Below are 17,290 nucleotides of genomic sequence, written 5' to 3'. Positions count from 1 at the left end.
AAGTATTGCAAAAAATTCAAATAGGAGAGAATTTTATTTCATGGGTAAAATTAATATATGACAAGCTGACTGCTAGAATATTAACCAATAACGTATTATCTCCGAAATTTCAACTATCCAGGGGCAATAGACAGGGTTGTGCATTATCACCCCTGCTATTTACTCTTGCGATAGAGCCCTTAGCAGAAGTATAAGAATACATCTGAATATTCATGGTTATAACACTAAACACTCTAAAAATAAAATATCACTATATGCAGATGACAATTATACATTACGAAATCGCAAGTTAGCATACCAAACATATTAAATTTAATAGAGGAATTCGATTCCTTCTCAGGATATAGAATAAACTGAAACAAAAGTGAAATCATGGCGATAAAACCTCAAGAGCTGACACATCTTTTAAAATTCCCCTTTAGAATTGCTACAGAAAAATTTAAATATCTGGGTATCCAAATTACCAGAAAATACAACTCTTTATTTAATGCAAACTACATGCCTCTACTTACTAAACTACATGCCTTGACTCAATTTTGGAAAACACTTCCAATGTCTTTAATAGGCAGAATAAATGCCATAAAAATGATTTCTCTCCTACAAATTCTTTACTTATTTCAATCAATACCAATATACCTACCTAAAAACTTTTTCAAAAAACTTGACTCGCACATCACAAATTTTATTTGGGACTATAAATCCCATAGAATCCACAGACGACACTTATGTAAACCCAAAGAATTTGGTGGACTGACACTCCCCAATTTCTTGTATTATTACTGGGCAGTAAATATTAAAAATGTAATTTACTGGTTGGACAACTCAGCCCAACAGGTAGACTGGATAGTAATGGAGAGAGAGGATTGTTTGCCTTTTAACATAGGAGCGATCCTTCTCTCCCCAATAAAATTGAAGAATACAATATACAAGAAAAATCCAATTATCCATAGTACATTACGAATTTGGAGACATGTAAAATTTACTCTTAAATTAAGAAACCTATCTCTTCTCTCTCCTAATAATCCGTCGTTTAAACCATCTATTATCGATAAAATGTTTACTCACTGGGAAAGACTAGGAATTAAAACGTTTGGAGATATGTATGAAATGGGAAACCTTTTATCATTTCAAAAATTACAACTCAAATACAATTTGAAAGGTAATCAATATTTTAGATACCTTCAAATTCGAGATTATTTGAAAAAACACACAAGAATACCAAACTCTGACGTCAGATATATTAGATGAAGGCATGAACAGAAAGGCTGAATCAAATAATATCATACGTATAATATCATTCTAAATATAGAGATACCATCGTCAGATGCAATTAGAAGAGAGTGGGACCAGGAACTAACTATAAAAATCCCTAAAGACAGATGGGATAAATATCTTCTATATGTACATAACTGCTCGATTCATGTAAGACATATCCTAATCCGATTTAAAATATTACCTGGACTATATTACTCGAAAACCAAACTAAATAAAAAATTTCCAAATGTTTCCCTCATCTGTGATAAATGTTTATCTCAAGAACCAACTATAGCACACTCCTTTGTCTCCTGCATAAAACTCCATAAATTTTGGAAAGAAATCTTTGAAATCTTCACAAAATCATTTAAAATAAAATTGGACCCCAACATAGAATTGATTATTTTCAGAACAACGGAAGCCTGCTCCGAACTAACTTCATTTCAAAGACGTTTCCTTAACTACGACTTGATAATGGCAAAAACACGTAAACTCAAATTTTGGAAAAATGCATCCACCCCAACGCTAAAAATGTGGATCACAAGCATGTCTGAGACGCTACATCTTGAAGATATGAGATTCGTCCTAGCAGGAAAATCAGAGCAATTCTTAAAGATATGGTCTCCTTTCATCCATATATCCCTTTTCTGTTTTTCCGTTCTTTCTTTTTTCCTTTTTTTTTCCTTTACAACTCTATGGGGTTTCTTGTCTCTATTCTTCTACAAACTACACATCACTATTTCCCTTACTCTTTTCTTTACTCTCTTTTTATTTCTTTTGTGACTTTTCTATTGTTAAATTTAAAACAAGTAGTTGTACACAAAATGTATTATGTCTTATGCCACGGTTTATACTACTGTACATTGCTTCTAATAAAAATACAAATAAAAATAAAATAAAAAATTCAGAAATTGGTAAGTTGCAATCCAAGTTGTCCATTCCACAAAATTGTAGTCTGGTTAGATTTAGCAAAAGCCTTGACATTGAAATACATGGAAGAGTGTGATGCTGTGGCACGTATTGGATTGAAACCTATTAATTGTGTCAAATGAAAAGTTTGGACATAACTTATCAATGACTAGGTATATACTTACTGTCAAATATTATTCCTGGTCATGAAAATTAACCTTAAAGTAAAGTATTACTCCTTCACATTTTAATTATTATTGTCAACTTTGGGGAAAATGAAACACTTAATCTTACTTTCTGTCTCTCTTCTCTCTCGTTTCACTTTCGGCAAATGATTCAGTATTGGGTTAGCTATTTTCAGTTCCACTTTCTATTTGAGTCTCTGATGTCTTATAAGGATTTCTGAAATGATTCAGCAAACAAACACGACAGCTTAATGTGCCATATTCACTTCTCATCTTGGGTATAAGGTGCTGCGCCAAAGCTGATTACCAGCTTCAGTAAGTTTCATTGCAAAAGCCAACACAAAGTCTATGGGCAAATCGGTGTGTGATCAATGCTTTGAACCATTCATTTGTGGCTAAACAATTCCAATGCACTGGAACACAAAATAATAGAGAGTGGTGGGCACTGCCCAGTCCATCATGGCCATAACCATCTCCACCATTGAAAACATCTACATGAAGCACGGCCTCAAGAAGGGGGCCTACATCAACAAGGGTCCCCAACATCCAGGTTATACCCTCTTTTCCAATCTGCTATTGGACAGGGGTACAGAAGTCTGATGTCCCACACTACCAGGTTCAGTAACAGCTACTTTCCTACAACCTCAGGTTCTTGAACTGACCCTCACAATTCAACTTGATCAATCCTATATCCATCTTGACAATGGAACATCATACTTGGGGGGCAGTTATTAATGCAATGTGTAACATCCTTCTATTGCATTTGTTTCTCTGCCAAGTATTTCTTGGCTGTGTGGAAAAGCCCTTTCTCTGTTGTTCAGTAATGACGTTCCTTTACCTCAAGCTCAGAAGAACTCTCAGGATTTGTGTTATTCATTTTGAGCGCCATCAATTTCCTTTTTGAAATATTTGTCATGGTTTCCATTCACTAGGAATTTGATTTTAACTACTCAAACACAAGATATTTTTGACATTTTCAGCCAACTTTAATCCCTTTGGTTTGGGCTGATGTGAAAGTGAAGAGCCAAAGAAGGAAAGATCGACCTATTGAACTATTCCATTTTGATATTTTCAAGTTTTCTTTTTTCATTTAGTTTAGAGATACAGCATGGCAACATGCCCTTTGGCCCAGTAAGTCCATAACCACCAGCCTTCACCCCGTACACTAGTTCTATCCTACACACTAGAGACAATTTACAGAGGCCAATTAACCTACAAACCTGTACGTCTTTGGGATGTGGGAGGAAACAGGGGGCAAAGCCGACAGTCACAGGGAGAATGTACAAACTCTTTATTGACAGCTCCCATAGTCACGATTGAACTGGGGTCTCTGGCGCTGTAAGGCAGCAACTCTACCGCTGCACAACCGTGCTGCCTAAAATGTTTTACTTGCTATGCTCTGTTTGCCAAATAGACTTGATTCCGTTTTGTTAAACTGCAATGAAGTTGCATTTATTTTTTCCATAGTCAATTGGGATGCTGTCTGGAGACCAACATCAATGGAGAAGTTTAGAGTACACACCAATATGAATCGAAATGTAGGATTGTTAAGACTGTTTCCAGGAATCACTGCTGCCACGGTAACAGTCATTTTCTGGATTAATGTTGTTAAAGATTTCCTGATGGTCAAAGGGGTGATGATGGAGTTCTAGGAAATGTTAAATATTGCTTGGAGAAAACATAACAAGAAGTGAGAAATACCAGCTACTTAATAGCAGTCAATGTTATTTCTCTCCTGCCCCAGTCCAACTTCCTGGAAAAATTATTTGTTTATAGTTTAATCTTAAAGTTTTCAACTCCCTAATGGGCAAATGTGATTGGTTTGGTTGTTCCTCATTAGCAGCAAGGTCTTTACACTTTAGAGATACAGCGCAAAAACAGGCTCTTCAGCCCACCGTCCATGCCAGCTCGCTATCACCCCATACACTAGCACTATCCTACACAGTAGAGACAATTTACAGAAGCCAATTAACATACTAACCAGCACATCTTCTTGGGAGGAAACTAGAGCACCCGGAGAAAACCCACAGGGAGAACGTGAAAACTCCGCACAGACAGCACCCGCAATAAGATTACATTCGGGTCTCTGGCACTGTAAGGCCGCAATTCTACGTCTCCGCCACTGTGCCGCTCTATAGCTGGTTTTCCAATCATTTAAATGATCCCATAATAGGGAGCTCAATTGAGGTCAGAGCAGGTTGCCTGGAGCACCTTCCAATGAGAGGCGTGGGTCCCAATCCACTATGTGTCAGATAGTAAAGCAGGGACTCTTTATATTAAAAAATATGGGCTTCTCCAAGTATTAGTTTGTCATCCAATTTTCATTTACACCAATTTGGAGATATATTTTCTCCAAATTATACCCTGGTTATAGGAAAGAACATTTGAATGATTGTTATGCAGATTATGAATTTTCCTCAATGTTACCTTGCATGTGTAAGTTAAGCCATAGGAGCAGAATTAGGCCATTCAATCCATTGAGTCTACTCCGCCATTTGTTCATGACTGGTCTATTTTCCCCTCTCAACCCCATTCTCCTGCCTTCTCCCCGTAACATTTGATGCCTTAAAAACTCTGCTCTTGTCAGGTTTTGCCCTATCTTGGGTTGGGCACTGTGTTGTGTTGAGCAATGGATCCATCCAGGTCAGCCAGCTTTCCATTCATCTAGTGTCTGGTCAGTGCTGCTTGAAAGTATTCTTTCCAATCCTACTCATCATGATTAAGGATTACATTGAGCGTGACCGTGTGGATATCTTCTTGGAAGCAGTTTCTAGACTATTGACTGTCATCCAATTTTCATTTACACCAATTTGGAGATAGTGCGATGATTATATTTTCTCCAAATTATACCATATTTTCTGGGGTACTTCATAGTTCATATAAATATAGGATTAACTGTGGAATCCACTCAATTGCATCAATTTAAAAACGTTTAATGTGGATTGCAATGAGTGTGTAAAAGTAGACATTCTATTCAAGCATATTATAATCATTCCAAGTTAATACTTTTTAAATGAAATAATAAAGGCTGTTATTGTACTGAGTTAGTGAGAACTTTGCTGCATTTTTTAACAGGTAAAATCCTTTCTGCAACCACCAATGGAAGGCATTGTGCTGGAGACTTATGGAACAGGCAATGCTCCAGATAATCGGGCCGATCTACTGGAGGAGTTCAAGAACGCTATAGATCGTGGCGTGTTGATAATAAACTGCACCCAGTGTTTGCGAGGCTCTGTTACCGAGTCATATGCCACGGGAAAGGTTGGTTGCCTACCTCAAGATTTATGCTGGAATTTACCATTACGACATTCTTTAGCTCAGGATTATTTTGTTTGTTTGTTTAATGGGTTGTCTGAGAAACATTGGTGTGAATACTCTTCCCCATTGATAAACAAGCATTATTACTTCCGGTTAATGATTCTAATTCGACAATACTTTTCAGTTTAAGATAAAGGATGGATAATTATGTAACTTGTTTTTTTCTTGGTTTACTAAGGTGTCAAGAGGAGTGAAATGAATAGATGGTTTAGTTTTGTTTAGAGATAGTGTGAAAGCAGGCCCTCCTGCCATCGAGTGCGCCCAGACTAGCGATCCCCGTACACTAGTTGTATTCTACACACTAGGGACAATTTACAGATGCCAATTAACCTACAAATGCATGTGTTTGGGATGTGGGGGGAAAACAGGAATACCCGGAGAAAACCCACGTGGTTGCAGAGAGAATGTACAAATTCCATACAAACAACACCCGTAGTTGGGATTGAAACCGAGACTCTGGCGCTATGAGGCAATAGCTCTACCACTGTGCCGCCCTTGATTTAACCTTCTGGGGAGATCTCTCTGACTGCTAGTTTTCCTACACTGCATTGGACCATTGTGGGCTCCAGCTTTCCTTGTTCTATGGTGTCATCTCTGATTTGTTCTGTGCTTTTTCATACCTCTAGTTTCCCCTCTCCCCTGACTCTCAGTCTGAAGAAGAGTCTCTGCCCGAAAAGTCACCTATTCCTTTTCTCTAGAGATGCTGCCTGTCCCGCTGAGTTACTCCAGCATTTTGTATCTATCTGCATTCTCTCTCCCTTACTACTTCAAGGTGTCACTCCTGCATAAGAATAGGAAGCTGCAGATCCTCCAGCAAGTGGTAGATTTGGGTGGCAGCCGGTAACTGTGGTAAATACAGGCTAGCCAGTAAATTTAATAGTAAATAACAAGAACTTGTTCTCTTCCAGTCAGCAAAAACGCTATGTGTCATTACAATCGACCCGTTCACAGTGTACAAATACAGGCTAAAGCTAATAAAGTTTAGTACAAGACTAGACCCCTGTCACACGGGAGGCCTGGTCCCCAACGCAACCCGTTCCCCCAACGCAATATTTCACCACTCGCCCATAGCCCCCACTGAGTAGGTGCGACTCATTTCCCCTCATCCCCAGCACTCTCTCCCCTTCCTCTTTGCCCTCTCCTCTCCTCCCCAATCCCTCCCTCACCTGTCCCTCTCCTTTCTCCTACTCTCAGTCACACCCTCCCTCCATAACTCTTCTCCCTCCCTCCCTCCCTCCCTCACTCCCTCACTCACTCACTCACTCACTCACTCACTCACTCACTCACTCACTCACTCCCTCACTCCCTCACTCCCTCCCTCCCTCACTCTTCTCTGCTCCCTAGCCCCTCTACTCCTCACCTCCCCCACTCCTCTCCTCCTCTCCTTCTCTCCCTCTTTCCCTCTTTCCCCCCTCCTCCTCCACTCTCCCTCCACACCCTCTTCTTTCCCCTTTCTTCCTACCCTCCCCCAATCCCTCCCTCCATAACTCCTTTCCTCCCCCCTCCTCTCCCTCTATCCCCTCCTCCTCCACTTTCCATCCTCACCCCCACGTTCCCCTCCCTCTCACTCCCTACCTTCTCCCTCAATCCCCATAGTCTCCCTCCCTCAATCCCCCCACTCTCCCTCCTCATCTCCCCAGGATCTTGAGGTTGCCGCTCTTCTCCCTTCTTGCGTGCCCCGGAGGAGCATCAGCCATCGGCACCCTCGGAGCCAGGCTCAGCGCCCAGGCCTCGGATCCTTGGCGCGGCCCCGGAGCACCAGCAGCTATGGCCGCGCCGGCAGAGGCAGGCGGGTGCTGGTGACAGACAGCAGCATTTCATATTCACAATATGCTTCACTTGTGCAAGTGCAGTCCACATTCCCTTTTTGCATTTTACAAGTGATTAGCTATATTTTTTTGCAAGGGGTATGCTTAATGGGATGTACAAATTAGTCCCCGTGTCTTTTGATCAAAAGTTGCTAATCATCAAATTGTCAATACAATGATTGGTGCATTCAGCAAACTGCCAATCAGGTGAACAAGTAAAGTTACAATATATCACCATGGTCATTTGTAAATGACTTTGGTGAATAGCTTGTGCTTCTTGGATCTGCTTTACTATTGGTTTCATAACATATCATTGAATTAATCATTCCAGCTGATTTGAAAATGGTATGTAATTGACCACTAGTTTAAATATTATCCCCAAATTAGTTGCTCTGTGGAACCTGTGTGGTATTTCAGATTCAGATTCAGATTCAATCTTTATTGTAATTGTGCAGTGTACAGTACAGAGACAACGAAATGCAGTTAGCATCTCACCCAGAAGAGCGAACATAGAATAATGAGCAGTAAAATATATATATATATATGTACATACAGTAGTAGTAGTAGTAGTGCAATTTTTCTGGGGGAAGGAGGGTGGGTGACTGGCATCACCAAGGTGCAGAGTTAAGTAGTGTAACAGCCGCAGGGAAGAAGCTGTTCCTGAACCTGCTGGTCCGGCAACGGAGAGACCTGTAGCGCCTCCCGGATGGGAGGAGGGTAAACAGTCTGTGGCTGGGGTGAGAGCAGTCCTTGACGATGCTGCGTGCCCTTCGCAGACAACGCTTGCTTTGAACAGACTCAATGGAGGGGAGCGAGGAACCGCAGATGCGTTGGGAAATTTTCACCACCCTCTGCAGTGCTTTCCGGTCGGAGACAGAGCAGTTGCCATACCATACTGTGATACAGTTGGTAAGGATGCTCTCGATGGTGCAGCGGTAGAAGTTCACCAGAATCTGAGGAGACAGATGGACCTTCTTTAGTCTCCTCAGGAAGAAGAGACGCTGATGAGCCTTCTTGACCAGTGTTGAGGTATTGTGGGTCCAAGAGAGGTCATCAGGGATGTTGACCCCCAGGAACCTGAAGCTGGAAACACGTTCCACCTCCGTCCCGTTGATGTAGATGGGGGTGTGCGTGCCGCCCCTAGACCTTCTGAAGTCCACAATGAGCTCCTTGGTCTTCTTGGAGTTAAGGGCCAGGTTGTTGTCAGCGCACCATGCTGCTAGGAGCTGGACCTCCTCCCTATAGGCCGACTCATCGTTGTCGCTGATGAGGCCAATCACCGTAGTATCATCTGCATACTTGATGATGGTGTTAGTACCATATACAGGTATGCAGTCGTAGGTGAAGAGGGAGTAGTGGAGGGGGCTCAGCACACAGCCCTGTGGTACGCCCGTGTTCAGGGTGAGGGTTGAAGAGGTGTGGTTGTCTGACCTAACAGACTGGGGTCTGTTGGTTAGAAAGTCCAATATCCAGTTGCAGAGGGTCGCCGAGTTTGGTGATCAGTTTAGAGAGTATAATGGGGTTAAATGCTGAGCTGTAATCGATGAACAGCATTCTCACGTAGGTGTCTCTGTTGTCGAGGTGGGAGAGAGCGGAGTGAAGTGGCGTTGAGATGGCATCCTCCGTACTCCTGTTCTTGCGGTAGGCGAACTGATAGGGATCCAGTGTGGGAAGTAGGCAGCCTTTGAGGTGTACTCTTGTACATTTGAAGCAAAAACATTGACCATTAAATTCAGCAGTAATTCCAAACAAATTAACCACTCGATGGTTAATTCAATCATGTATTATAAATTTCTATTGTAATTAAATACTTTTCTCATGTCTAATCCTGTCACCTTTTGTTTCCAGGCACTTTCTGATATTGGACTTATTGCTGGGTGTGATATGACTCCTGAGGCTGGTTTGGCAAAGTTGTCGTATGTACTGGGCAAGACAGATCTGGGTATTAAAGAGAAGAGCAAGGTAACGTACTACATGGAGTTACATAGGATTTACACCTTACATAGTTGCTGAATAATGTTATGGTGCACAATTCCCCATTTGAAGCTTCATTGAGCAATGAAAAAGATGGAGTCACAGTGTTGAAACAAGCCTTTCAGCCCAACTTGCCCATGTCGACCAACATGCCCCATCTGCACTAGTCCCACCTGCCCGCACTAGGCCCATTATCCTCTAAACCTATCCTATCCATGTACCTGTCCAAATATCTCTTATATGTTATGATAGAACCTGCCTCAACTACCTCTTCCAGCAGCTCATTCCATCTAGCCCTCTGTAAAATACAAAATTACCCTTTAGGTTCCTATTAAATCTTTTCCCCCCTCACCTTAAACCTATGTCATCTGGTTCTCGGTTCCTTTACTCTGGGCAAAAAGACTGTGAATTTACCCGATCTATTCCTCTCATGATTTTGTACACCTCTATAAGATCACCCCTCATCCTCCTGTGGAGCAAGGAATAAAGTTGAGCCTTCTCAACCTGCTCAATGATTGCATCTTCATTGACGAATTGGCACAACATTCCTGAGCTTTTCACTGAAAGATTGGTCTCATTGGCCAAGAGTTATTTCCTAGACCAGTACAGCACAGGAATGGGCCCTTTGGCCCACATTATTTGTGTCGAACATGATGCTGTCAAACTGATTTCATCTGCATGTACATGATCCATATCCCTCTATTCCATGTGCCTATCTAAAAGCCTCTTAAACGCCACTTCGGTGCAGACTAGGTGGGCCGAAGGACCTGTTTCCACGCTGTACCTCTAAGTTTAAAGTCCAAAGTTTGATCAGTGAATGGGTTTTGGTGGGGTTGGAAAATTGCCCACAGAAGTTATGGGAAAAGAATATGGATTGTTTGGATCATCAAAGGTTGCTGGAAGACTTGATAGAAGTGTATAAAAGTATGAGTGGCATAGATGGGGTGGACGGTCAGAAGCTTTTTCCCCTGGTGGAAATGAACAGCACCAGAGGGAGGTGACCTCAACACTAAGAGGCGGAAAGTATAATGGAGATATGCGGGGCAAGTTATTTACGCAGAGGATGGTGGAGGCCTGGAATGCACTGCCAGGGGTGGTGGTGGAGGCAGATATGATGGTGGCATTTAAGAGGCTTTTAGATAGGCACATGGAAATGCAGGGAATAGAGGGATATGAATCATGTATAGGCAGATGAGATCAATTGAACCTTTAGTTTAGCTTAGTTCAAGTGAGTTTATTGTCATGTGTCCCTGTATAGGACAATGAAATTCTTGCTTTGCTTCAGTACACAGAACATAGTAGACATTTACTACAAAACAGATAAGTGTGTCCATATACCATAATAGAGATATGGCACGGAAACAGACTCCTCAGCCCACTGAGTCTGCTCCGACTGCCGATCCCCATACACGAGTTTCATCCTACACATTCGGGACGAATTAAAGATGCCGATTAACCTACACACTTGCGCATCTTTGGAGTGTGGGTGGAAACCGGAGCACCCGGAGAAAACCCACACAGTCACAGGGCGAACGTACAAACAACAGCCGTAGTCAGAATCAAACCCAGATCTCTGGTGCTGTGAGGCAACAACTCTGCCGCTGTGCCACTGTGCATTATGTCCGACACAAACATTATGTGCCGAAGGGCCCGTTCCTGTGTTGTATGGCTCTATATTTTATTCAGCATATTCTGTCTGGTATTTTTGTTTAGTTTCAAATATTACCAGCTGGAAATCTATTTATTCATATTTTGTTGTGAAGGGTACATTTTTACTTGTGGTTGATCTCAATTGTATTAGTTATGCAGATATTTGATTGCTCTTAAAATGACTCTCATATTTATTCCTGAATTTCCCATCTGAAATAATGGAGTTTGCTTTGCTTTAACCCAGATGCTGTCTGAAAACCTCAGAGGGGAAATGAATACAAAGTTTGGGGAGTCAAAGATCTCTCTCTGTGACAACGAATTTATTCGAGCCCTGGCTAGGGCACTCAGTATAAGCTGCAAAGAGGTGAGTTTCGAAGAGAATAGCCCTAACCATTAGTTTTCTCCATTTGTATTTTGAACGCTAAACTATTGTTGGATTTTCTTTTAACGGTAAAGCTGTTTTCCAACAAAAAATGTGAAATTGGTCAAAAATGCATTTAAAACTAAGTTTAATTTATTGTCGGGTGTATCAAGGTCCAGTGAAACGTTTTTTTGTTGCATGATATCTAGTCAGCAGAAAGACTATACATGATTACAATCAAGCCGTCCACAGTGAACGGATAAAGGATAATGGGAATAACATTTAGTGCAAAATAAAGTCCAGTAAATTCTGATTAGTTCAATGATCTCCAATGATGTAGATGGCAGCTCAGGACCTCTCTTTAGTTGGTGAGATGACCATTCAGTTGCCTGATAACAGCTGGGAAGAAACTTCCTGAATCTGGAGCTATGTGTTTTCGCACTTCTGTACCCCTTGGCTGATGGGAGAGGGGAGAAGAGGGAGTATCTGGGATGAGACTCATCCTTGATTATGCTGGTGGTCTTGCCAAGGCAGCGTGAAGTTTAAATGGCGTCAATGGGAGGGAGGTTGGTTTGAATGATGGTCTGGGCTGCGTCCACGATTCTCTGGAAGTTCTTGTAGTTTTGGATGGACCTGTTCCAAAATCAAGCTATGATATATCCCGATAAAATGTTTCTATGGAAATTTGTTAAAACAGATCTAAATGTTTCCATACAAGACCATGATCAAATTAGCACATCCGCTGCCATGTTGCAGTAAATGATTGGCAGAAGATTGTGTAGATTGTAAGAAGGTGGTCGGCAAGATTCTGATGGGTAAGGTATATACGTGTTTGAATAGGCAGTCGCTGATTAGGGATAGTCAGGGTGTGAGGCAGCAGCTCTACCATGCACCACTACACCGCTGCTAGAGAAGTTGCCAATGGAGTTAATGCCAATGGCATCATCACCCCTTTGAGTATTCAACAGGTTTACATGCTAGCGAAAGCATTTCCTGTTGGTTGTTGCAGACTGTGAGAATCTTGGAAGGTTTCTGAGCAGCCTGCTGTGAGTTGCCTAGTCACTGCCTGGGGAATAGCCAATGTCAGGAGAATATCACCATAAACAATGATCAAAGCAGCACACTAATGCAATGTGCTCATGTTTGTACTGAGTGCTCTCCAGTGATTAGGGTTGCACTTTAGCCTGCGATTTACATCATCGGAAGTGGAAGCAGGCGTTACAAGAATAATGATGTTGTTAGGCATGAGCCATTATGCATTTAACGATTAGCATGATTACCCCAGTAAATTATCTCCTACGCTGAATTCGAGGTTAAATTGAATTTTAGGTTTTGTGGTTTGAAGAAAGACTGCTCCATTGTCTAGGTTTAGGTGCTGTTATGTGCCCATAATATAAAACTAACCATTTTGCATTATTTTAAATGATTTTCAACCTCTTTAAAGGCGCACATTGTTTATTTAATTCTACAAAATTGAGATGATCGGAACAATATTTGAAAGACATTTAGACTGGTTTAGGAAAGGTTTACAGGGATATGTGCCAAGCATGGGCAGGTGGGACTAGTGTAGATAGGGCTGCTTGGTTGAAATGGGCATGATGTTCACAAGGACGATACCATGCTTTACTAAGTGCAGATGTGTAAGAACTAGGGAGAGAGCATTTGAGAACCGATACTGAAAGATTATTTAGTGCTTAATGCTAATGAGGGAAAATTGAATAATTGTATCTAATAAAGGCTTTTGTTTTATTTTTTAACCATAGGAATTGGAGGCTATCCGAGATGCGCTAACCCCCTCCTTAGCTTGTGCAGCTGCCAAGACTGGTGACATAAATGCATTGGAAGCAATAACTAATATGGTAAGATTAGGAAACGACAAAACGTACACTTGCTAAGAATTGAAAGCAAAACATAAATGCTGTAAGTTTAGTTTAGTTTAGTTAGGTTTAGAGGGGCATGGGCCAAATGCGGGCAGGTGGGACTGGTATACGTGGGGCATCTTGGTTGACATGGGCAAGTTGGGGCTAAGAGCCTGTTTTCATGCTGTATGACTAGGAACTTTTTGGAGAGATTTATAAGGTTTCATAAAAATATAGGAACAAATGGCTGACACTGAAGCTCGTCATATGAAAAATAGCAATAGCAACCTGTGATTCAATTAATTTGCTCAAGGATGTTCCTGAATTCATTCATGAAGTACCTGTTTTTCATGGGCAAATACCATTTATCATATTTTTTATGATTGGGCAAGTAATTTTAAAGGCCAGTTTTATCCGATTACCAACCTCATTGTGTGTGCTGGGTTTCATAAATGTTAGCACACTGAATAATTGTCGGGCACAGATTTATTTTATGTGGAAAAATATAATGGAACAGAGTTGCTGCCTCACCACGCCAGAGACCCGGGTTCAATTCTGACCTCTGCTGTATGTGTGGAGATTGCACCTTCTTCCCCCTTTGACCGTCTGGGTTTCCTCCGCATGCTCCCGTTTCCTCCCACATCCCAAATACGTGCGGGCTTGTCGGTTAATTGCCCCTAGTGTGTAAGGAGTGGGATAATATGGAACTAGTGTGAACAGGTGATCGATGGTCAGCATGGGATTGGTGGGCCCAAGGGCCTGTTTTCATGCTGTATCTTTAAACTAAACTAAAGAACATTGTTATCACAGCGAGATTTGCCTATTACTCCTTTTGGAATCAAAGGTACTAAAATATCAACATTTTATCTAACATGAAAAATAAATCGTACCAGTAGCACAGCTCAACCGGTTTAAACTGGTGCACCACAGCTTCCCAAGACAGCCACATTTTTTCAAATGTTGTTTTGTGATGGTATGTTGATATTCAGGTTCTTAACTAATAGGATCAGCTGAAAGATATGTTGAGAAAATGTATGCTATGTACATTATTTTTTAAATTGCTCATCGTGATTAAAATTCAAATCTGATTTTGGAGAACTATGTATTTAGGAATAATTTGGGTAGTAAACAAATATACTTCAAACCAAATATTGGCAGTTGTAAGTTAAAACTGGCAATTTATAAATAAACTTAAATGTGTATTAACTAATTTTTCATCCTCACTTTTACATGAACATCCTATTTTCACTTATAAATTCAGGCTCTTCGGCCCATTGAAACTGCACCCACCATGATAACCTGTGCACTAGTTCCATCCTAGAAACTAGGGACAATTTACAGAAGCCAATTCACCTACAAACTTGCACATCTTTGCAATGTTTAGTTTAGTTTATTTGAGAGGAAACCGGAACACCCAGACAAAACCCATGTGGTCACAGGGAGACGGTGCAAACTCCGTAGAGACAGCACCCATGGCCAGGATCGAACACTGGTCTCTGGCGCTGTATGGCTGCAACTATACTGCTGTGTCACTGTTCCACCCTGGTGGTATGAGTGAACATTGCTAGAACTGTATTCTAATACGTTGCCACGTTAAAGGAAATATCGGGTTTTGCAATGGGCGTGCACAAGGGTGTAATCTACCTCGGAGAGTGAAAATGGTCTGATGTTGCACACTGGGTGGGGAGGATAATAGAAATGGCAGATAATTTACAGTGACTGTGTTTGAGGCCAAAGGTGATCGTGTTGGTTTTCAATCAATGGTGACTGAACCAAAAGTTGAGGAAACCGGTCGAAGAAGTCAACCTTTTCCAAACACAATTTACATCTAGATTAACTACATGTAATAAGAAAGAACTGCAGATGCTGGTTTATACAAAGAGAGATACAAAATGCTGGTGCAACTGAACGGGCAGCATCTCTGGAAAACATGGGTAGGGTCAGGAACCCTTCTTCAGATCGATTTGGGGGGGAGGGGGGGGCGGGGAGGGGCACTGGAAGCAAGAAAAGACCAGGACAAATCAGTGTACATACCACTGGGTTGGAAGATACCCAAGCAAAATATGAGGTGCTGTTCCTCCAATTTGTGTGTGGCTTCACTCCTAGCCAAAACACACAAGAATTTATCTTTATCTCCTGTCCCCTCTGCTCAATCTCCTCGCCGAAGCCTCTTGAGCCAAAGTTGAGCCAAGCTGGGCAATCTGCAACATTTATATATTTTTGATGCTTTACAGGGTGGGAACCTGTGCCGTGAAGACTATGATGGGCGCACTCCACTGCATGTGGCAGCATGTGAGGGTCATCTCCAGGTTGTGCAGTACCTGCTCAAACACGGGGCCACTGTTTATGCCAAGGATCGCTTTGGCAATACTCCGTTAAAGAACGCAGTGAAATTCAGGTACACAGGGTGTTCGAAGAAGCTAAACTGTCAAAGCTACATCACAACCACAACATCACGAGATTTTAGCTTTTTAGCACCCACTAGTGGTGTCCTTGGGGACTGCTAGTTACGGAGCTCATGCTGCAGTCAGAGCCAGCAAATCACAGGCACAAATGAGCACGAACAAATATTGGAGTTTGGAATTGATTTTAAAAAAACAACTATTTAAGGATGTTGTCAGGATTTGGGGGCCTGAGCTTGGGCAAGCTCGGACTTAATTCCTTTGGAGTGTAGAAGGATGAGGGGTGATCTTGTAGAGAGGTGTATAACATCAAAAGGGCAATGGATAGGTTAAATGCAGATGCTTTTACACAGAGTAGGGGAATCAAGAACCGGAGGTCATGGGTTTAAGGTGAGAGGGGAAAGATTTAATAGGAACCTGATGGACAATTTTTTCACACAGTAGGTGGGTATATGGAAAGAGCTGCCAGAGGAGGTTGTTGAGGTGGGCACTATCACAACAATTAAAAGGTATATGGATAGGAAAGGTTATAAGGACATGGGCCAAACTTGGGCATTTGGGATTAGCGTTGATGGGGGGGTATCTTGGCCCAGATAGGCTGAAGGGCCTATTTCCGTACTGTATGACTCCAATATTAAAAAAAAAAAAAAGCTTTGGTTTAATTTCAGCACAACTCAAATGGGCCAAAACGCATAAAGGCCATGACTAATTTGGTCACGGTCCAAGCTCATATGCAGATTGGGCCAAGTCCTCTCAGTTGCTAACATTACCGATCCTCGTATCTTCAGCCCATGAAATGGAAGCAACAATCAAACTATATGGGATTCTCTAGCTGAAATGCTCATAGAAAGAAAGGTATGAACTCGATGGATTTGCATACGACAGTAGATCTCCCCGAATGAGAATGATCCTGTGGAGAATTGGTTCTGCAGTTTAGTTTAGGCACGGTGGCACCGCAGTAGAGTTGTTGCCTTACAGTGGCAGAGACCCAGGTTCGACCCTGACTATGGGTGCTGTCTCTATGGAGTTTGTATGTTCTCCCTGTGACCGTGTGGGTTTTCTCCAGGTGTTCCGGTTTCCTCTCGCACTCCAAAGATTTACCGGTTTGTAGGTTAATTGGCTTGGTAATATTGTAAGTTATCTCTAGTCTGTGTAGGATAGTGTTAGTATGTGGGGATCGCTGGTTGGCATGGACTCATTGGGCCGAAGGACCTGTTTCCACACTATCTCTAAACTAAAAGAAGATTGGGCTTATTTATTACGTGTTCAGTGAAAAGCTTTTTTATTCTGTGCCATCCAGTTCAGTGGAAAGACCATACACGATTACAATCAAGCTTAAATCCATCAAGTTCATAACTTCCTTTCTATAAGAGAACCTCAGCTAGAGAATTCCTTATAATTTAACTGATGTATCCATTTTATGGTTTGATGATATGAGACCTGGTAAGGGTATCCTGTACAGATACAGAATAAAGGGGATAACGTTTTGTGCAAGATAAAGACCAGAAAGTCCAATTAAACTAGTCCAAGGGTCTTCAATGAGGTCGATGGTAGGTCAGGGCCACTCTTT

The 17,290-nt window shown here is 41.7% G+C and overlaps 1 protein-coding gene across 2 annotated transcripts in view; it reads left to right on the top strand.

Annotated features, from left to right (window-relative positions):
- aspg (asparaginase) overlaps positions 1–17,290 on the top strand; it is a 60,525-nt gene that overhangs the window by 27,319 nt on the left and 15,916 nt on the right. For both annotated transcript variants that reach the window (XM_033027048.1, XM_033027049.1), the window contains exons 7-12: positions 3,816–3,928; positions 5,424–5,609; positions 9,323–9,436; positions 11,343–11,462; positions 13,223–13,318; positions 15,553–15,716. In XM_033027048.1, coding sequence (XP_032882939.1) covers positions 3,816–3,928; positions 5,424–5,609; positions 9,323–9,436; positions 11,343–11,462; positions 13,223–13,318; positions 15,553–15,716 — 793 coding nt within the window. The remainder of the gene's footprint in view (positions 1–3,815; positions 3,929–5,423; positions 5,610–9,322; positions 9,437–11,342; positions 11,463–13,222; positions 13,319–15,552; positions 15,717–17,290) is intronic.

Source organism: Amblyraja radiata, chromosome 9, assembly GCF_010909765.2.
Source record: "Amblyraja radiata isolate CabotCenter1 chromosome 9, sAmbRad1.1.pri, whole genome shotgun sequence".
In the NCBI taxonomy this organism is placed as follows: domain Eukaryota; kingdom Metazoa; phylum Chordata; class Chondrichthyes; order Rajiformes; family Rajidae; genus Amblyraja; species Amblyraja radiata.
Note: the sequence above shows the minus strand (reverse complement) of the source record. Positions and strands in the feature narration are given on the sequence as shown.